This window comes from Petromyzon marinus, chromosome 23 (assembly GCF_048934315.1).
Source record: "Petromyzon marinus isolate PM22_M1 ecotype Great Lakes invasive population chromosome 23, UKy_Petmar_22M1.pri1.0, whole genome shotgun sequence".
In the NCBI taxonomy this organism is placed as follows: Eukaryota; Metazoa; Chordata; class Hyperoartia; order Petromyzontiformes; family Petromyzontidae; genus Petromyzon; species Petromyzon marinus.
In genome coordinates this window covers 12467541-12490504 of record NC_133689.1, presented here as the reverse complement: position 1 = coordinate 12490504, position 22964 = coordinate 12467541, and the positions used below count along the sequence as shown (strand labels likewise).

The 22964-nt window shown below is 50.0% G+C and overlaps 1 protein-coding gene across 3 annotated transcripts in view; it reads left to right on the top strand.

Annotated features, from left to right (window-relative positions):
- Positions 1–22964, top strand: part of LOC116945283 (collagen alpha-1(XII) chain-like) — a 325203-nt gene that overhangs the window by 150065 nt on the left and 152174 nt on the right. For all 3 annotated transcript variants that reach the window (XM_032959676.2, XM_032959677.2, XM_032959678.2), the window contains exons 22-27: positions 159–305; positions 2374–2493; positions 4809–4973; positions 11487–11633; positions 13648–13802; positions 22189–22318. In XM_032959676.2, coding sequence (XP_032815567.2) covers positions 159–305; positions 2374–2493; positions 4809–4973; positions 11487–11633; positions 13648–13802; positions 22189–22318 — 864 coding nt within the window. The remainder of the gene's footprint in view (positions 1–158; positions 306–2373; positions 2494–4808; positions 4974–11486; positions 11634–13647; positions 13803–22188; positions 22319–22964) is intronic.

The following is a 22964-nucleotide window of genomic DNA, read 5'->3' as shown; positions in this document are numbered from 1 at the left end:
TTTAAACCCGGACGTCGTCACAGGAGATGCCGGCGTGCAAAGTGCCGAGGGGGGGGGGGGGCGACGATACGGACGAGGTGTCTCCCCCAGGGCCGCACCGTCACGATCCCCCCCCCCGCCCCCCCACCCCCGACATCCCCCCCCCCCGCTCGCCGCAGTGTACGAATGCGCCAGCTCGGCCGTGGCCGACATCGTCATCCTGGTGGATGGCTCCTGGAGCATCGGCCGCCTCAACTTCCGCCTCGTCCGCCAGTTCATCGAGCAGCTCGTCAATTCGTTCGACATCGGGGACAAGATCCGTGTGGGTGAGCGGCAACTGTCAGGGGCGGAAGACGGCGCACCTCGCACCGTGCGCATTCCTAGCTGCTGACGGCACCAAAAAGCTCTGCCGCCGCCGCCGCCGCTCTTTCTGCCCATGGGAAAAGCCGGTGCTGGGGCAGGGGGGGGGAAGGGTGTAATTGCACTTGGAGTAGTGCTACAGCTGTGCGAGGAATCGGGGTGCATTGTCCTAATTACATTGGCTCTGTTTTTGTTGGACGTGCACAAGCCGCGCAGATACCGAGCTCCGGTGAGAAACCCCATGCTTCGTGTCACACCGCCGGCGCTCGCGCTCGCGCGCGGGCACGGTCGACACAAACAAAAGAAATCTGCAACGTCGCAGGCGTGGGCATCCGTCGGCAATGAGACGCACGCACCAAGCGGTGCCCTGTGCACCATCACCCCACCCCCGCGCGCGTGGGACACAGGCGCAGCCAGGGACGCACGCCACGCGAGCGGCCCACGCTCTCGGCTGCTGCGTGTTCGGGTCGTAGAGTCACTTTAGGAAATAAATCGGTCCAAATCTGAGTTAGATTTCAAATCGAGATTGATATTGGCTCACTTCCTCAAGAAGCTCGCGGTGCGCGGAGCAACCCGAAAATACAACGGAGAGGCGCGCAGTAGCACAACCGCAATCACCTGTGCAGCAGTGTCGGAGTCGAAATATGTATTTATCCTGGAGAAATCCGATGAGCTATGAAGCCATTTTTCACACGTGTCCAGTAGAGGAGGATCAGGCAACACAAAAAAACAATAGGAGTGCAAAGTATAGGGAAGGTAAGCAAATCACTCAAAATATATAACTAAAGCACAAATAGGTAAGGCTCACTGAGCTATAGAGCTCTTTTTCAAAAGCCACCTGACTCAAATGATAGCTCTACAAAGTGGCTTATCATGTGGAAATGTATAGCAGCCAAATAATCTAGGTATCGTTCTAAATGTCGAGGGAAAAACCGGAAAACCCGAAGAAAAAGTCCCCGCGACCACGGGGAGAACATGCATACTCCAAATACACATGCGTCAGGGTCGGGATCAAACCCCTGACCTGCATACCAGGCAAGGAAGATAACATCAAATTGCATAAGTACATCTCATCAATTCCCAAGCTTGGGCAAGGCAGCAAAACAACAGCAAAACAGTCCCAGCCCACACCAAGACAACACACAGTACCTCAATACAATTGCACTTTCAAATGTATCTATCGATACATGGGTAAGGATCAAAGTTGCAAATCACTTTTGCCAATGTGGTAGCACAAGTATCGAGCGATACAATAACAGAACACAGCGCTTGTTGGTATGAACATGGTCCGGTGGGCATGTCGGCGCATCTCCCATCTTGTCACGTGGCCACGGGGTTGGCGGATCATGCCAACACCATCGTGGCGACCCCAGCCCGTCGGGCCGCAAGGTTACCCCTAGTAGGAGGCAGCATGGCAAGCGGGTTGCTGACGGCTTCTTTTGAAGACGCGATCGCACACGATCACAGTCGGGCAGCTGCATAATCGAGAACACCCACACACCGCCTGCACAGGTGACTGGAGACACGGCCCTCTGCATACGGATTCGTGAGATCGATAACGTTAAAGAGAATGTTCAAGCGGCTTTGCGAGTGGTGAAAACAATAATAGTGCATGGTGCGGACTGTTTGTGGTTCAAATGAGCAGCACTACCATCTCAGTTCCCTGATTAACCCAACCATTTTTTTTACTAAAACGCTGTGCGTGAACATCAATACAAAATAAATATAAAATGACAAGCGCTTGCATATTTATCACTGCGAGTGCGTGTCCCTGAGCGGTCATGCGCACGTGTGCGTGTATGTGTTTGGCCGTACACGCGTGTTTACGATGCAACTGATCATGCAGACCATTTGCGGTTTGGTATCTAGACGGAATCTGGGGCTCCCCGAGTTTAACTTGGCCTATAACAATTACCGGGGGCATTGCCGGCCAAACGGGTGCTCTCATAACGGCGCTTTCTCGCAGCGAATCCCAACGGGAGATCTTCATCATCACGGCGCTCACTGGCGCGCACGTGCGCGCGTCTGCGACAGGTCTGGCGCAGTACAGCGGAGACCCCAGAACGGAGTGGAACCTCAACAGCTTCTCTACGAAGGACACCACCCTGGAAGCCGTGCGCAACCTGCCCTACAAGGGGGGCAACACGCTGACAGGTGCGGAGTTCACCCCGCGGCAGAGACCCATAGACTAGCACAGAGACCCATAGACATGAAGACCCATAGACTAGCACAGAGACCCATAGACATGAAGACCCATAGACTAGCACAGAGACCCATAGACTAGCACAGAGACCCATAGACACGCAGACCCATAGACTAGCACAGAGACCCATAGAGACGCAGACCCATAGACTAGCACAGAGACCCATAGACATGAAGACCCATAGACTAGCACAGAGACCCATAGACGCAGACCCATAGACTAGCACAGAGACCCATAGACACCAAGACCCATAGACTAGCACAGAGACCCATAGACATGAAGACCCATAGACTAGCACAGAGACCCATAGACATGAAGACCCATAGACTAGCACAGATACCCATAGACTAGCACAGAGACCCATAGAGACGCAGACCCATAGACTAGCACAGAGACCCATAGAGACGCAGACCCATAGACTAGCACAGAGACCCATAGACACGCAGACCCATAGACTAGCACAGAGACCCATAGACACGCAGACCCATAGACTAGCACAGAGACCCATAGACACGCAGACCCATATACTCACATAGAGACCCATAGACCAACACAGATATGCATAGACTCATAGAGAGGCCCAGAGACTGGCACGGCACGGTGTTCCATCCACTGCAGACATTGAGGGTCCCCGAGAGTGCCTGGGTCATGGGAGTGGGGGTCGTCACTTCACCCTCGGCCACACGCGCGCCACCTATGGGGTTAAAGGAATCGCTGGAGTGCGGTTCTGTGCGAAAGAGCTGCTGCCATGCCTTGGTGCTTATTTCATTCATCCATTGATTTTGTTGGCAATTCAAATATTTCACCTGGAATATCCCTTCCTTGAGATGGAACGTTTCATTTGCCAGGGTCCCCAGGGTGTTGATTGACACCTACATAGCAAACGCGTATCGACGCGTATACACGCAGAACATGCTTGTCAACAAGGACACTCAATTGATTTTGATAACATTGAAGTGTTGTGTAAAACTAATTATTACTGGCAAAGACTAATTAGAGAATCCATTGAAATTGAGAGAAACAGAAATAACTTTAATCGTTCTGATAGCTATAGGCTTAGTGCAGCTTGGAAGCATATTATTAAATAATACATATTACAATTCCTTATAGGAGAGACATTAATTAACGGATTACTAATGTAGCATATAATCACAATAACACACATTACAACTACTTACTAATTTACAACTCATTACTAATCATAACCATTGACTGATTACCAATCGATTATATAATTATAATACCCCCCTCTGCCTCAAATCATTGCACCTGACATGAGTTAAATGATGACGTCACCCTGCTGCTCTATTTAAGACCGAGAGCAAGTGAGGGCTTTACCATTCTGGCGAATTGTCCGATGATGCTGGATGTAATTACCAGCGAAACGTCGTACTCAAACTGTAAATGTTGTGGATTCACTCTTCAACACACCGGTGGGCTAAAGTAGTGAACTAATTGTCTTTTGTCAACGTGACATTTTTTTGCTGATTGGCCGTGTCGGGTGGTGGAGGGTTACGACACATTTATAAACAACGCGATCTAACCCAAACATCTTTATTATGAACGCATGTTACATATATAACGCGTATCGAGGCGTATACACGCATGTTACATATATAACGCGTATCGAGGCGTATACACGCATGTTACATATATGACGTTCACAGCATGCATTTACATAGTGGAGATAGACGCTGTTGGGATAAACTCTCTGAGTATAGAGTTGGCTGTTGGGCACTTCAGAAGGAGATTTGAGTTTTGCTTCTCCGGGCTGAAGAGTACTCTAAGAGGTGTCCAGAGACTCTACTGGGAGACGGAGGAACTCGTGAATTGGAGAACATGCGCAGGCTAATCACATAATTGTTAAAACTGGTAGACACACATCTCAAAGGGATGACGGCCGATCATCCAAGGCAACAATAATAGCTGAGTGGCATCCAAGTAATCGATCGCGTGGAGAGAATTCTAGCCGAAGCGATGGTGCGATGAAAAATCAGCTCGTCAGAAGGTTCTTGGAAGATTGTTAAATTTGCAGGATAATGAGGTGTGGCAATAGCTTGTGGAGGATTTCATCCAGCGGTCGATTGATCATGACTGATGATGATGATGACTCGAGCAATCCGAAGCACGTCAGCTGAAGCCATTTCCTAGCATGCCAGCCTGGCCGCAGCCCTACACGACGCGACGTAGTCGGGTGAGGGTGCACACGCGCGGGCGCCGGTTGACGGTGGTACGTACCGCGGTGGTGTTGCGCGCTGGGACGCAGGGCTGGCGCTCACCTACATCCGTGAGAACAGCTTCACGCCGGATGCGGGCGCGCGGGAGGGCGTCAACAAGATCGGCATCCTCATCACGGACGGCAAGTCGCAGGACGAGGTGTTCGGGCCCGCGGACAGCCTGCGCGCCAACGGCGTGGAGCTCTTCGCCATCGGTGAGCGAGAGAGAGAGAGAGAGCGCTAGAGAGAGCACTAGAGACTTTTTTAAACAACTTGTATTGCCACCAGCAGCAACAGCACTGGAGGCGATTTCGATACGAAATACACAGTCACCAATAAACAAATAAACAAACGCTATACATCCACGCGCTGTGGCGCTAAATGCAGCGCGCACAACACAATAAAAGTCACGTGGTGGTGGTGGTGGTCATCGCACACACCACGGCGACGAGCGAGCGCTTCAGCAGGTGAACATGAGGGTGCCGTCCAGTACAGAGGGCTTTTCCGGCCCCCCAACGTTCGAAGAAGACGCGCACATCACCGGCATGTGTTTGGTATGCGTGCTCCAGTCGGAGCCGCGCCTTGAGCAGGCCCCTGAACGCTGGAAGCACCACAAAGCAGCCAGAGCAGCCATCAATGTCTCGTCTTGTACACCACCATCTTCGCCTGAGCACAGGCGAAGTTGGCGAGGTCATGGCGCTTGTTAGCCGGGTAAGGCACCACCCCATATACGAAGCCGCTGTTATAGAAGGGTACCCCCAGTTTCCTGAAGATGTCCCCCAAAAGGCGGAACATTGGTTTGAGCCGCTGGCAGCATAAGTACGAGAGAGACAGAGCGAGAGAGACAGAGCTAGAGAGAGAGAGAGAGACAGAGCTAGAGAGAGAGACAGAGCTAGAGAGAGAGACAGAGCTAGAGAGAGAGACAGAGCTAGAGAGAGAAAGAGAGACTGAGCTAGAGAGAGAGACAGAGCTAGAGAGAGTAACAGAGCTAGAGAGAGAAAGAGAGACAGAGCTAGAGAGAGAGACAGAGCTAGAGAGAGAGACAGAGCTAGAGAGAGAGAGACAGAGCTAGAGAGAGAGAGAGAGACAGAGCTAGAGAGAGAGACAGAGCTAGAGAGAGAGACAGAGCTAGAGAGAGAAAGAGAGACAGAGCTAGAGAGAGAGACAGAGCTAGAGAGAGAGACAGAGCTAGAGAGAGAAAGAGAGACAGAGCTAGAGAGAGAAAGAGAGACAGAGCTAGAGAGAGAAAGAGAGACAGAGCTAGAGAGAGAAAGAGAGACAGAGCTAGAGAGAGAGACAGAGCTAGAGAGACAGCTAGAGAGAGAGACAGAGCTAGAGAGAGAGACAGAGCTAGAGAGAGAGACAGAGCTAGAGAGAGAGACAGAGCTAAAGAGAGAGAGAGAGCTAGAGAGAGAGACAGAGCTAGAGAGAAAGACAGAGCTAGAGAGAGAGCTAGAGAGAGAGACAGCTAGAGAGATATATACAGGGCGAGGAAGGTAGCCCTTGAGGGGCAACGTCCAGCCAGCAGCCTGGGCATCTTCCGCGCTCTGGTCGAAGCCAGGGTGTGGCTGGAGTTCCGCCATGCGCGGCTGACCCACGCCGTGCCGGCCTTCAAGGAGCAGTGGGCGCTGGAGGAGGCCGTGTGCTCGGTGGCAGATGACGGTAGAGAGCTCTGCATGCAGATCTAAGCTACCCGTCGGAGGCCGTTTGACTGTGGGAAGGGCTGCGTGCAGGTGCAGCACTTGTCGTAGTTATAAAAAAGAGAGAGTGAGCGAGAGAGAGCGAAATGGAGTAGGAAGAGAGGGGGCAGAGAGAGAGGGGGGTAGAGAGAGAGGAGGGGCAGAGAGGGGGGTAGAGAGAGAGAAGGGGTAAGGAGAGCAGAAAAAAAGAAAAAATTGTTGGGTCTTTCATTTAAAGGGAGGGGGGGGGGGGGTTACATAAAGCAAAACATAAAAAACAAAAAAACTAAATGATGAACGGAGCAAAGTGCCGACTACACCGAGCACCTTCTTGTTTCCTCTGATCGTAAAAAAAGAGAGAGACAGAGCGAGAGAGATAGAGCTAGAGAGAGAGAGAGACATAACGAAAGCTAGAGAGAGGGAGAGCTAGGGAGGAAGAGCTATAGAGAGAGAGAGACAGAGCGAGAGAGAAAGCGGCAGTGGCCTGCAGCCGTAGGCGGCGAGTGGCGCGCTCGCTCGCCGCGAGGTTCGCGTGAGCGAGTGGTTGGTGAGAGCACCGCCCCGAGTCGGTGTTGTTGGGGTGACTTCTTCAGCAAGTAAATGGATACAGGTAGACTCAGGTAAACAGGCAGAAAACCCTCCTTAAACATCAATGTCCACAAAATGTCTGTGACATATTTACGTGCATGTGCCAGTTTTTGGCAATCTACTGCTGGATGAGGGCCTCCTCCCCACTTCGTGTGGGTCGCGGGCGTCATTGTGAGCGGACTTCACCACGCTGGTCAGTGCGGGTTGGTGAGGGAGAGGACAGACTTGGGAGCATAGAAACACAGTACAACAATGGCTTCTGCCACACTGCTATATTAACCTCTTGTGAACGGTGGTTGCCCATCCAGTCTCAATCCGCACCTTTGATTAGCACGGTTGGCTACGTACAGTGCGAAATAAGTTCAACGTACTCTACATGCATGCAATCCTGCTTATATCTGATAAAAAAAAAAACTCGACACGCTCTTCTTCATAGTCTGCGACCCTTCTTCACAGTCTGCGCGACAGCACGCGTTGTTGACGAGTGTATTGAGATCTTGTCAAACTTGCTTGTGCACCACTGCCGACGCAGCAGCAGCAGCAGCAGCATCGCCAAATCATTTGTTGAGATCTGACGAGAGACGGGGCGCAATTCCCGGTGACGTGGCGATTCGGTTCCCTCTTTCCGCCGGGATTGTTGCGCCGTGTATCTGCGCGTGCGTGCGTGCGTGCGCGCGCGTCTCGCTCACTGCAGCTCCAGCACAGGTGTCCTCCTCGCAGAAGCTCACGACGGGCGCACAAGCATCCAGGGGGCGTAGGGCGTGGAGGAATCCCACAACCACGGAGTCGTCGCCCCACATGCACGTCGCAGCTCCCGTCGCCGAAACTAAACTATAAGCACAACTATTTTTGTTTTAACTAAACTATTTTAACTAAACTATTTTTATTTTAACTAAACTATTTTTTATTTTAACTCAACTATATTATTTTAGCTAAACTATTTTTATTTTAACTAAACTATATTTATTTTAACTAAACTTTTTATTTTAACTAAACTTTTTATTTTAACTAAACTATATTTATTTTAACTAAACTATATTTATTTTAACTAAACTATTTTTTTTTTATTTAAAGCTTTCGTGACTGCAGTAATTCATATTCTTAGTTTTTTCGGTAAAGTCACGTTGAAGAGAAACAACAAAATAATAAAATATATATAAAAAAATAAAAAAATTCTCACGACGTTTCGACCATAACTCAAACGGTCATCTTCAGGTGTGTTGGTTTGCATAAATTAATAGTTTAGTTAAATTTATGCAAACCAACACACCTGAAGATGACCGTTTGAGTTATGGTCGAAACGTCGTGAGAATTTTTTATTGTTTTATATATATTTTATTATTTTGTTGTTTCTCTTCAACGTGACTTTACCGGAAAAACTAAGAATATAAACTATTTTTATTTCAACTAAACTATTTTTATATTACCAGGTAAGGCCCACTGAGCTATGTCTCTCTTTTTCACAAGCGGCCTGACCACAAATGATCGCTCAACGAAGTAGTTTATCACGTGGACATTAATAGCAGCCAAATAATCTAAACGCATCTAAATGTGGAGGGAAACACCGGAGGACCTGGACAAGAAATCCTCGCGACCACGGGGAGAGAGACGTGCAAACTGAAAACATACAGCAGGTGTCAGGCTCGGGATTGAACCCGCGACCTGTCCACCAGGCAAGGGAGTTAACATCTCCGAGCCGCCTCGGTGCCTGCGTGCGGGAAGCCTGCCGGGCGGGCCGCACAGCTGCACGATATTACCGGGGAATGTGCTGCTGTTTCTCTGGGGTGCCACACCTGCAGCTCCCGTTCGGGGTGCGACAGGGCACGGGGGGGGGGGGGGGGTGCTTGGCAGTGTCAATCAACGGGCGAGGCCGCGGAGGAAGACAAATGGGAGACCCCCCCCCCTCCTCCCCACTTTGCTCCCAGTGGGCATCTATAGAGCGAAGGCAACACTCAACACATTGTGTCAATAACACTGTGGTCTTGAAAGTAAAAATACGTAATAGGGGACGTTTCAGGCAATGGGCCCTCTTCATAGCACATGTAAAGATATAGAGCCCAGAGGAGTACAGTGGTTAAGAGTTGGAGACTGAATTTTACTAGGGGGCATTGTCTAACCCTTATCCACTCTCTGGCCTCTCTATTCATGTGGTTTGAAGAAGCTTTCAAAAAGCGCGTTCCTCCTTCACGAGGGTTCCTCCTTCACGAGGGTTCCTCCTTCACGAGGGTTCCTCATTCACGAAGGTTCCTCCTTCACGAGGGTTCCTCCTTCATGAGGGTTTCTCCTTCACGAGGGTTCCTCCTTCACGAGGGTTCCTCCTTCACGAGCATCCCTCCTTCACGAGGGTTCCTCCTTCACGAGGGTTCCTCCTTCACGGGCGTCCCTCCTTCACGAGGGTTCCTCCTTCACGAGGGTTCCTCCTTCACGAGGGTTCCTCCTTCACGAGCGTTCCTCCTTCACGAGCGTTCCTCATTCACGAGGGTTCCTCCTTCATGAGCATCCCTCCTTCACGACGGTTCCTCCTTCACGAGGGTTCCTTTTGGCGTCGTTCTCTGGTCTGCTAACTCAAAGTGATATTGACGAACGTGTTGAGTTTGTAGTTATGTTCGATTTAGCACCATAGTCAATGCAGCAGCAGCGTCACCAGATTAATGTGTTTAACGAGAGCGGGCATAGATTGTGGGCATTTTGTGCAGGTTCAAAAAATCACTCCGAAGCAGAGCTCGTATTTTAATGCAAATGTCAGGGATTCTAAGAGCACGTGCCTGGAATTAATTTGTTTATAAGTGCCCCGTTATTAAATTTTGACTTAAAACTTTCGTGACTGCAGGAATTCATATTCGATGGTTCTTTCGGTAAAGAACTATAGAATATGCCCCGTTATTTTAAAAGGAGAAAAAAGAATAACAATAAAATAATACAAATGAAAATAAAGTGAATAAAAAATATCACGACGTTTGGATCGCAACACAAGCAATCGTCATCAGGAGAAAAAAAAAACGATCGCTTGTGTTGTGATCGAAACGTCGTGATATATTTTTTATTCACTTTATTTTTTTATTATTTTTTTTTATACGTGACTTCACCGAAATAACTATAGACTATGCCCCGTTATTTTAAAAGGAGCCCCTCTGCTTTTGCCCTCTTGAGAATTGTGCCAGAGCACAATTTCTCTGCCAGGTGGCCTCACTTGAACCCTTTGCTTCAGCCAATAAAATCCCCCATAAATGTCAAGAGCCTGTGTGGTGGCACCCACTATCACTGCCCTGAGCTCCCCACGCCTTCTCTTCTTGATCCCCATCTGCTGTTTTCTTCTTTCATTCTCGCAGAGGTTGAATAGGCGGTCGCTCAGAGGGGGTTTCAGTTCGCAGCTTTCCTCCATGCGTGAATCGGTGCGGCCACGATGAATTATCCGAGCCGGGCACGGGTGGCACGGGGGTTGGCGCCCGTCGAATCCGTCTCGATAGAACGCAGGATCTTTGTCGTGGTTAGGTGGAGTGCCCGAGGCTCTGTGCGCACGCAGGTGTCCGTGCATCATCGGTCACCTGGCGAGTGCTCTGCAGATAAAGGGTGATTTATTGTACAGATTCCTCATTGCGATCTTAGGGAGGAATTATAGAGAAAGTGAAACCTCTGTGTGTCTCCCACCAATCTCAAAGCACATTAAATCGGCTGACGCTCTGCTTTGTAATGTACGGAGCCATTGCTTAAGCGATATTCAGTGTTGTATCCATGAACGGATTAGTATGTACCAATGGACAGTGTTCATGCGGTGAGCACTATTCACTCACGGCAACATCTTCGTATCGCTTGACCCGATTGCAATTACTGTGTCATTGCCAAGCACCTTTACCACTAAAAATGATCCCACGTGGTAACAGGTGACGTCACTTTGTCAGAATGTCCACACGTGATTTATGTTAATGATCCGAACATTTAAAAGAGGATCCAACATCCTTATATTTCTAAAAATCCAATAGTGATAAAAATGCAAAACTCATTATTCAGTCTGGTGTTCACACAACGCTGCTCCCACAGGTCAACGTATTCCCAAACTGCCGTGTTTACGCACAGCACTGTGCGGAATAATGGCACAACGATCAACAACGCACGTGCAAGTGGACGTGTTACACGCGTACACCCCTTTGCATCAATCCGCTGTTGTACGAGGGCCTCCCCCACGCCGTGCGGGTCGTTGGGGGGGTTGTTTGACCGTACTTCACCACGTTGGCGGGCGCGGATTGGTGAAAGCGGTGAGCGTGGACGCCTGCAGCGTAGTACAGCAGGACAAATGGATTATTGTTGCGCCGCTGTTGTCCGTGGCGCGGCGTCTCTTCGCGTGGCTTCCCGCGGCAGCGTCGGCCGACCGTTGGCAGCTCGCCAGCCTGCGGGTGGCGGTAGTGCTCGCCGTATCCGGCGCGTGAGCCCCGTCCGCAGCGTGCGTGTCCTCCGCTCGCCCAGGCGTGAAGAACGCGGACGAGAACGAGCTGAAGCAGATCGCCACCGACCCCGACGACACGCACGTCTACAACGTGGCGGACTTCAGCGCCATGGCCACCATCGTGGGCAGCCTCAGCAAGACGGTGTGCCGCAGCGTCGACTTCCCCGGTGGGTGGCCGCGTCCCGTCTCTCGGTACTCGTGCGCTCATCACCCCGGCGACCGTTTTGACACTTCTGCAGCTTGATGTTACTCGTACTCTTTTGAAGTAATTTGTCAGAGTCAAGTTTCGCTTCCAGGAAATGTATTTTACGGAATGACATAACCGATATTAAGTGCACAATCCATGGGACTGTTTTGCCAATATCAAAATGATGGAAAAATTAGAATAGGCTTTACCCTTTCTGGCTATAAATCATATGTCCAAACACCAAATAGACACCCTTTTGCAAGGTATCAAGTCTGCATTATTTTTGATGTATTCTGGAATCCCCTGATTTCTGTTTGCTTCATTGCTGTTGTTACTTTTGGCATTTTGGTGACCTTGGTTCCTCTTGCAGATGAGAATATCCTGGTCTCTTTCGGCCTCGCCCGGTTAAACAAAACCAACTTGAAATGTCAGGCCACAGCGCAGTACAATGTGGATTTGTATTTCGTATAAATGCGACCTGATCTCAAGGCACAGCAGCAGTCAGCGTATTTATTTTATGGAGAAACAGAGGCAGTCAGTCAGAGAATCTCTTCAGTCTGGACCTGTAAAGGGGAAGATAGTCAACAGCACGGATGCAGTTCCATACTGTGAGGGTAGCAAAAGAGAATGAGCAACATTGTAGCTTGGTGTCACCTCTGTCATTTGTACCTTCGGCTGAGAAGGGGTCGAATTGACGGAGCTGAGAAGGAGTCTTTAACCTGCATGCGATGGCCACTGAGAGGCTGCACTACGGCTTGACTGGCCGTCGCTCAGCGCAGGCGTAGAGAACCATGAGCCGAGTGTGGCCCGTGATTTAATTTCACAGAGGCCACGTCCGCATGAGGCCAACCGGTTTACTATTCCAGATTTAAAGCTTTCGTGACTGCAAGGATCCATACTCTTTGGTTCTATTGGGTAAAGTCATGGGTATTTTTTACCTACGTGACTTTACCCAATAGAACCAAAGAGTACGGTTTACTATTGTCTAGCAAATATTATATAACAATCACTCCCGAGCATTTTATCTGCACTGATTGGGTACCAGAGAGGGATATCTTTGACCTGGCAACACTGGGTTTCCACTTTTTTTCATGCCCTGTCACGTCTGTCACTGCGAGGGCCTCCTGCAGTGACAGAAGTGATTGAGCCGTGTTCATGTGGGACCCCGCCAAAGGTGTTTTAAAGTCCTGTTTGGCCTCAGTAAGGAATAGTTTCCCACTCCTGTTTGAGGGGAATGTGGGTTATGGGAACTTTCTAAATGAGCTGGAAAGGAATAGAATGATTGATCATTTAACAAAAAAAACCTGTGCAATGAAATTAACTTGGGACACATTTATATCAAATAGTTTGTGATGCTTGAAATAAAACATCATGAGGCACCAAAATTTAAGACATGGCCAGACCACAAAACTATACCAGAGATGGGCAAATTATTAGCATTTTATATTATTTTTAAGTATATGAACATTTTGTATTTCGTTATGGGTTGGTTTCTTTTCATATCACAAACCACAACCGGAGCCCTCAGCCCAAACTCTGAGTGATTTATGTGAATGTCTTACCATACATGCAGCCATTTTATGAGCCACGGTCTTAAATAACTGGATTCAGAGCTAAGATTACGGTTGAATAAGGAATGCTTAAAGCTACGCAAATATTTCCATTAAAATCTTGAAGATCATAAACACGTCACATTCCGCAAATAATTTCCAGGGCTCTAGTGCTAATGTCAGGTCTGACTCGGTTTTCCCATGATGAGCTCCCCCTCAATAAGGATTTCCATCCAATGGTCCTTTGGCCAATCCTGATAAATCCACGAGGTGCTAAAAGTAGGTGGACACGCGCTGGCAGTTGGCAGTAAATGTTGGTAGAGCTGACTCATTCGGTCAGGCCAATGGAGCCCTTGTAATCGACCACAAGACAGCTGTCCAGCTGGTCGAGCCGATCGTGGAATTGCCCCGGCAGCGATGACGACGACGCCGTGCCGTTTACAGGAGGGGCAGACCCCCCGCCCGGCGCTCCGCTCGACCTGGTCACGTCGGAGGTGACGACACGGAGCTTCCGCGTGACGTGGACACCGTCGCCCGACCCCGTGGATCAGTACCGCGTGGTTTACTACCCCCTGGGCAGCGGGGGCTCCCCCCTCGAGGTGAGGGGAGGGGCGGCAGGGCGAGGGGCGACGGGGTGAGGGGCGCGCTCGGCCAGCGCAGCGGGGCAGACGTCATTGTAGCTTGGCTCTCTCCAATGCCTTTTCTGTTTTCTGTTGTATTTTCAGGCTTTTTTTTTTTTACCAGGTAAGGCCATTCTGATAGCTGAACTAAGTGGCTTATCACGTGGAAATGTATAGCAGCCAAATTCTTTATTAAATGCTTGATGTTGATCCTAAATGAGGAGGGAAAAAAATCGGAGGACCTGGAGAAAAATCTACGCAACCGCGGGGAGAGAGACATGCACACTGCAAATATACAGGCGTCAAGAACTCACGACCTCCTGTATACCAGGCGAGGTAGTTAACGAGTTTCTGGACGTTTCTTTGCACGTGCTGGGGAGCTGGGGAGCTTCCCAGCATGTGGGGCGACACGCGGTACAATACGAAAACACTTGGGCCAGCCGTACTGAACCTGCGCAATGACGTCATTGTGGTTTGGCGAGACCTCGTCGTGGACTAGGCAAGTGGTGCCAAGTGTCGCACAGAGGAAGCTGAATTCTATTGACGGCCTTCTGTCAAATCACCTCCCGATAAAGACCTCCCCATGCCCTGCTGGTCACGGCGGTTGTGTGACCATACTTCACCAAGCTTGCCAATGGGGGTTGTTTTAAGAGAGGGTGACTGGAATCAGTTAATTCGTCACTCACCAGGTACGGGAGCACAGTGCGGTGACCTCCGAAGGCGCTTCACTGCCAAGGGTGGATCTGATCATCTCTGAAGCCTCGTCACGGGTTGGGCTGCTGGGTCCAGGTCTCGTCACCGCGCTAGTTACAGAGCTATGCATACTGGATGTACACAATGCGTGTGAGATTTGTGGTTTCCGTGGCTGGTATGCTAGTAGTGATCACTCTTGCCTCTGAGTCAACCGCCACAGTCAGCGATTTAATTTCTTAAATTCGTTACCATAATATTTACCTTGATTATTACCCAACTGTAAACTTATTCGTAATAGTGTTGACAACTGCTTGTTTGTATCAACGTTGATGTTGCTGATTATTTATGTTAAGCTTTGGTTGAAGATCTCATTCATCTGACTGACAATAGCTGGCAGTGTTTGCGGCACTGTCGATTGACTTTGATGACGTGAAGCAGGGTATTGTTGTGATGGTCGTTGTGCTCAATGTGATTGCTGGGATTATGAACTTCTCTTTGAGTATCGCTCAAGTGAAATATATAAAAGCTTTTTGTCACACTAACTATGAATTCGCTGAGGAAACAATTCCAGCCTTTACTGTCTCTATATCAATAACACAGGAATGGTTCAAATGTTCAAACGCCATATAGACACCTCTTGCAAAGCATCAAGTCTACATTAACCACACATCATGCTTGTGGTAAAACAAACATGCTTTGATAATGTACGCATTGTCCTTGGAACTGATTGGCCTACACCAGATATAGCCTCCTTCATAGCCTTGCTCAACCCGTGTTATGCTATTTGCATTGCCTTTGGTCTGTTGGCTTTTGGCTTTCTCTGATCTACCACCAGTGGAGACAAGGCCATACAGAAGCCTGTCTCTTGTGTAGGCCAATCAGTTTCAAGGACAATGCATACATCATCAATGGATGTTTGTTTGCATGTTTTACCACAAGCATGTGTGGTTAGTGCAGATGTGATGCCTTCCAATAGGTAACTATTTGGTGTTTGAACATCTTAAAACGTCCTGTTTTATTACCAACAATGGTAAAGCCGATTATTTTTTCATAGGTACGGTGCAAAATAATTTCAACATGTACAAACATCATCTTGATACTGACAAAATGGGTCCCATAAATATGAATTCGCTGCTGTGGATTGCCATTTTGCACGAGCATCTGTAACAACGAAATTAATCTCAGCGGGCCTTCCTGATAAACAAAACACAATATAACGAGCTACTTAAGAGCAAGCCTGCTTCTGAGTCGACGGTGAAGCGTGTGCAGGCGTTGGCCATAGCAGTTCCTGTGGTGGCCTCCCCGCAGTTCTCCTGGCTGCACCCAACACCCGCGCAGATCCCATGAGCCCTGTTGCTGAAGCTCAATGAGGTGGCCACCTGGCTCGGAGGTCACAGCGCTGAGCTGGCACCCGCTGAGGTCCTTTGTTCCAATCCAGGCAGTCGCTGGCTGGGTTCTCAAGAGTAGTGAGTTGATGGTCTCAGTCTCGTGGCCAATGACTGCACACAAAGTAACATCATATTCCACTTGAGTCTTCGGTCAGTGCAGCTAAATTCGGGTCCTGAGAATATAACATCGGTTTGACGACTCCCAGTTGTAGAGTGAGAAAGTGCTGCCCTCTGTAATGTGGACGACCAGAGGTCACCTGAAGGGATCTCAGAGGTAGCTCAGTGATATCCGCTTCTGTGGGTCGTGGTCGTTCTCTCACATGAAGGCGGTGGCACTGCTCTGCGAGAGCCCCGGATGGATTGTTTTGTCTGATGACACCGACTGCACAATTGGGATCGAGTTGGGGGGAAAAGATAACATTCATAAAAAATCTAATTTTCTCATTCCGATTGCCCAACTAATATCCTGTTTCACCAACTTCACTGATGTCTGTAATGGAATGCACATGCCTAAAGCACAGTTAGTTTTGGTTTTTCGCGTAAAGAAACGGCACCGAGCTTTTACGACCGCGCACGTCTTTACAGCTGCGCATGGCAGCTCTCTGGTCCGTTTTGCTGGTCATGCCCCTCGCCCCAGCTGCGCATGATGTCCAACGTTTCCCGTCATGTTGCTGGGAGCTCCGACTGAAATCGTAAAGGAAATCCCGAATTCAGTTCCTTGAGAAGCCCCCAGCACGCGGAGCAAAAAACGTCGTACACCGTTGCCGAAACAGCACGCGGAAACGACTTGAGAACGCGTTGGCGAGCAACGCTCGGCTTAACTCCGCCGCAGATAAGCCGGGCGGCTCTGCAGAACCGATCCCCATGGCAGGGAGGAAAATAAAAAAAAATCGTAATTTTTTTCTTTCCAAGTCTCACATTGAGCAGCAGAGAGGAAAGGATTGCTTTCACGTGGCGCCAGGGCAGACGCTTCGCGTGGCCACGGAAGGTCTGCTGTGCAAGGAAAAATAAATTCGTCTGCTCTGGGGTCAGCACAGAGCCTTCTGTCCGCGACCCCGGGTGGGGGTGTTTCATCGGCAGCCAAGTGCCGCTCCCACTCCCGCCGCCGCTGCTGAACGCAAGTCTGGCCCCCGCGTTTATTTACACAAGAATGCTTGGCAGTCTGCTGCACTTTGTCGCCAATTAAAGAGGCAAGAGGATGTGAAATGTATCAGCAATGGGTTTCCCAAGCCTTGATCAAATTTTTTCGAGTTGAGGTATCCACCCAGGGACACTCCTCGACACGGTGCGAGCGCCCGTGGTGCTCCATCGCGGCCTCGTGGCTCGCAACGCGCGCCGCTCGTAGGGCTCACCCGGCCCCCACCCGCCACGGTCTTGGAAACCTGCAAATTTGACCTTTGAACTCAGTTTTGCCTTTAAGTTCTCCTCCTCCTCCCCACCACCACCACTACCCTATCCTCCTCCTCCCTCCCCTCCTCCTCCCTCCCCCACTCCTTCCCATCTTCCCCCACACCAACAACTGTGAGATAGAGATTCAGTGCAGGCGTACCCACGCTCCGACTTCGCGTGTACAACTGAGGCAGAACTGATGTCTTCAAGGAACATAAACCATCACGTGAACTTCAATCATCCTTGGAATAGCAGCGGCTTTTGGTTAACCATCGAACAAAGATGATCAATGCATCGCGCCCTTTCAGATGTGCTTCTGCGGCCGCTGGAACTTTCACATTCTTAGGAAGCCACTGGAGCTACGCACTTTTAAATCTAGATTTAAAACTATTTTTTTTAGAACTGCATTTTGTATTTAGTTTTGGTTTCCTACCCCCACACCTCCGATTCGCATGGTTTGCTACATACCGTGCCAAAGAAGTTGAACATACATACATACGTAGAGTGAAGTTATGCGCTCCGTGGTTTGTAGTTTCTACCTGCAGTCTTGCGCACTGGAGAGCCGCTGATTGGTCACTTGTGCATGAGGTGTCCACATTTTTGGTCCTTCGCGCTGCCCCGGTTAAGCATTGCCCGTTGGCTAATCCCCTGGGAACTGCAGAAAGACCGAAGCGGAGTCGTGTGCCCCAAACACATCGCGGATACGATGAGCGGCGTTGTTTTTTTTTATTCGGACGGAGAACAGGCCGTCCTCTCTGGCGCGCATGGCACTGAAAGCCAGGTGCACGGCACGCCCGCCGCGCGACCGCTGTCCGCTGACAGCGGCTCTTGTTTATCTCCCATCACCTTCAAGGAGGCGGAACGGGGGATCGGAGATTGTAGATTGGGGGATCGTGGGAGCACAGGGAAAGAGAGGGCAGGGTTCGGACCTTGCTGGCAGCGGCCGCCTCGTTCTCTCGAAACGCCGCCACTCGCGTCTCCCCCGCAGTGCGGTTCGGTCAAGTGCCCCTTCCAAGAAAACAAACTTGTAATACTGCTCTATATATAGCAGAGCTGGCAACGATGTCTTCATTTATCTCTCTTACCTTGTATCATTATAACAGTGGCACAAATAGTTTTAAATGTTTTGTCCATAGATCATAATAACACATGGTGTTTTTGCTGCTGGCAGTCACGAAGTTTGGACTAGGAGCCAATTATTTCACGTTGCTGTCCTCGTGGCAGTGATTTATGAATTTTCATTTTTACAAGACGTGGACACGGTGGTCACAGTTAAATGTAGAACTAAAGTGATCGTGCGCACCACACGCACTTCTGGATAACGTCAAGGCACCCACTTCGGATGCCAGGAGCACGTTTTGTTTCATCTCGTGCCCGGTGCCAGCGACCTGTTTGCGTGAGTGGCCGGACTTTACTCACACCGGTAGCTTGCATCCTGCCTCCTGCCAGGCATGATGTAGTTCGGGTCAATTAGTGGTCGCGGTCTGTGACAAATCTACCAGACTGTCACTTGTTGGCAGCCAGTCCCAGACGCTGTGCACTTTGTACTCCGGTGACACGTACTGGATGGAGTCCCATACTTACTCCGTAAGGAAGAATGTAATGACTTCAAGGACAGTTAATGCGACGTGATTTTATTGTTGCCATCGTCCGTGGTCATCAAGTGATAAGGTTGGCTTTTACCATAGGAATGTGGAATGTCCACCACTGATTTAGGATCACGAATCGAGATGAACGTGACCACAGCCGTTTGCAGAATTGAGTCTTTTTTCCCCATTGGAGAGATAGACTGAGCCACATTTCATACCTCCGATTAGCATGGTTGACTACGTACGGTGCAAAAGAAGTTCAACATACATACGTATATTAAGTGGCAAATGTGATTGAATGATTTTCGCGAATACATCACTGAACTGAGAGACCGCTGGCTCACCGCACAAGAGAACCACGCCGAATGGAAGATAGATGCCCAGGCCTGATCCCACGCCATCATTAACACGGGCGGTGGGCCCCTGTGTCAAAAGGTGTTGTTTGCATTCTTGTTAGCAGCCTAAACTGCGTTTATTTTTACTCATGAGACGCAAAGTCAAAGATCCCCCGTGTAGCCTTAACAGACTGTTGGGGCAAGTGCTGTTAGCGAGCACCTATGAAGGCTGGAATGGCACACGAGGGGGTGGGTGGCCAGCACCACGCCCGGCCACCTTTGTCTACACACCGCACCGGGTACTCATTTGCATCGACCGAGGGGGGGCCCAGGACTGATTCCGCTAATTGTCCCCAGTGTTGGCTGTGAGCGGGAACTCGAGTCAACAGGTTCGTATCACACGTGCGTACACACGCGTGTAAATCGTGCATACATACATACTGCGGTATAATGTGCTGCACTTCACCCATACCCACATAGAAGCCCCGCTATGGAACCTGTTCATCCTACAGCAGCCCACGGCCACTGCTGTTTTCCCTCTGTGGAAACATCGTAGCATAGGAATAGGAACCGTTCTGAAAAGTGGCAATAATCACAATCGGTGTTCTGAGAAATGCGTTGTGGCGAACCGGCTTATACCCCCAGCACATTTCCACCACAGTAAGCCATTGTGCATTGCACGTTAATGGCAGGAATCCACCGTGAAGAAATTGCCACCGCAGGGAGGGTGCAACGAATATTGTGAGGTTTGCGCGCGCCCCTTGGCTGTGACACCGCGGAATTTTCCGTTGTGTAGTCGTTCTACCCCTTACCAAGGAAAAAATGTTGCAGTCGTAGTCTCCACTGGCCGCCCTCGGACAGCTCGGGTGCGTGGGCTGTGCGGGGCTCCACTCGTCTCCACTCGTCTCCACTCGTCTCCCGCCTCGCGACGACACGGCCTCCCGTCCACTCTGGGTGGGAAGGCTGCGTTGCTGGGTGCTCGTGCCCATGCTGCACATGGCCTATAAAGCAGCAGTGTGGAGGCAGGGAGGGTTTGTGAATCACACAAATTCACGAAACTACCTCCCCTAATTATGGGCCTCGATATCGCCCTCTCCTGGCTCGACAGGTTATGATGGCAGTACGGCAAGTGGATTAATTTGCATCTGTACGGAGGTTGAGTGTTCAACCCCTCGTACCCGTGGGGTTTCTCCCGAGTACTTCGGTTTCATCCCACATGTTTAAATACTCATTCGTAGAGTTGACCAAACATCATAAGATAGGACCACAGAGCTTGGGCAATTGTTGGCGCCGGTTCTGGCTGCCTTCCCGCTTTACAGGTTTCCAAAGCCTCCGTGCAAAAGCTGTGTGTGCTAAAAATTCTACAGATACATTTCACATGAATGACGCTATGTAATTATGCATCGTTATCGATTATTTATTGTTTTATATATATTTTATTATTTTGTTGTTTCCCTTCAACGTGACTTTACCGAAAAAACTAAGAATATAAGCTAAAAACAATCAACACATTTGTCAAAAACACAGTGACAAAGTTATATAACAGGTGACGCTTTGAGCAATGGCCCTCCTCCACGGTGCAGAAGGAGGCCGGAGAGGTAGAGTGTGAATGAGCTGATATGCCCATGGCTGTGTGTGGTTGCCCTTCCGCCAACCACACACAGTCATGGGTCAAGACCCACTTAGCGGGGGTTGCAGCTCATTCTCACTTGAGGGGTGGTGCTTGTCGGTGAGCGTGGCCGTGTTGCGCTTGCTGGAGACAAATGACTTCATTGTGGCGATCAATGTGGTTGTGATTATACAAATGTTTTCCCAAATGTTTCCCAAAGTGAACAGATTAGGATATTTTGAGATAATGGTTCTTGGAAAGGCATGCCATGGCTTGCGATTATCCAGACTATGTCATGAAAAACCTCTTTGTCGTTGCCAAAACAGTGTTTTGCTTAATGCTGCTAAATTTACTGCAGAATCACTTCCACAATTTTTGCACAGTTCGTGTTTATATTTGGCGAGTCGAGCTTCGTGGCTGTTCCTTGCTGCATCGTTGCTGCACCTGCTGCTGCGGCCGCTGATATGAGGCCTGCGTTATGTACATATGTACGTGGTACCGCCTTCTTCATGAATTTACCACTGGATGAAGGCCCCTCCCAGCGCCGTGTGGGTAATGGCGGTTAATTGACCGTACTTCTCCACGCCGGTCAATGGACGTCGGTTGTCCGCAATTATTTGTGTGCTACTCTTCTATAACACGGTATTAGTTGTGTTCCTGAAGAACACCGTTTTATGGAAAAATTACGTTATAATGAATAATATAAACATGGGGTGAAGCACAGTCCACGATATCATGTGAGATGCGTACGCATGGGTAGCATCTATAAGGATCCAGCAGTATCCCGCCTTGTGTGATTCTACGCGGAGGCAGCTGTACAACAGCTGCTTATTCCTACTCGCGTGACGTAGTTCTGTTCACTCGATCGAGCTATATCCGGTTCGCATCCGTGTTCCCCAATACATTCATCCCGTTATATCCAATTCGCGTTATGAAAACACGCGCTATAGGAGAACACACTGTATTAGAATTACCCTATTGTATTGTATAGAGACCTGTGATGAAATTGACCCGAATGGGCCAGATCTCGGAAGTGGTGGCAGCTGATGGACGAGACAGACAACAGAGTGGCAGCCAAAGGAGGGAACACACCCAAGAGGTCAACCACCACGGAGATAGAGCGACGAGGTCAGCTTGCGTACAGGAGCTAGATGGATTGTCGCATTACGAAGATTGTGATGGGTGGCGGCAACTTGAAGAGCCCTTCATCCATCAGTTTATAGAGCATGGCTGCTGCTGCGGTAGCAAGGTATTATTTCCTTGCCTGGTATGCAGGAGGTCGTGGGTCTGTGAGGTGCATGGTGCGGTGATGGCACGGTAATGATGCTGAGGGCCCGGTGTGGCACCGTGTGTGCATGGCAGGATGAGGTGGAGGGCACGCTGAGCACCGTGGTGCTGCGCAAGCTGCAGCCGTCCACGCGCTACGAGGTGTCCGTGTTTGCCGTCAACTCCGTGGGGGCGAGCGAGCCACTCCGCGGGCACGACACGACACGTGAGGTCACACACGGCACCATCGCACAGACACGTGAGGTCACACACGGCACCATCGCACAGACATGTGAGGTCACACACGGCACCATCGCACAGACACGTGAGGTCACACACGGCACCATCGCACAGACACGTGAGTTCACACACGGCACCATCGCACAGACACGTGAGGTGACACACGGCACCATCGCACAGACACGTGAGGTCACACACGGCACCATTGCACAGACACGTGAGGTCACAGACGGCACCATCGCACAGACACGTGAGGTGACACACGGCACCACCTCACAGACACGTGAGGTCACACACAGCAGCACCTCACAGACACGTGAGGTCACACACGGCACCACCTCACAGACACGTGAGGTCACACACAGCAGCACCTCACAGACACGTGAGGTGACACACGGCACCATCGCACAGACACGTGAGGTCACACACGGCACCATCGCACAGACATGTGAGGTCACACACGGCACCATCGCACAGACACGTGAGGTCACACACGGCACCATCGCACAGACACGTGAGTTCACACACGGCACCATCGCACAGACACGTGAGGTGACACACGGCACCATCGCACAGACACGTGAGGTCACACACGGCACCATTGCACAGACACGTGAGGTCACAGACGGCAC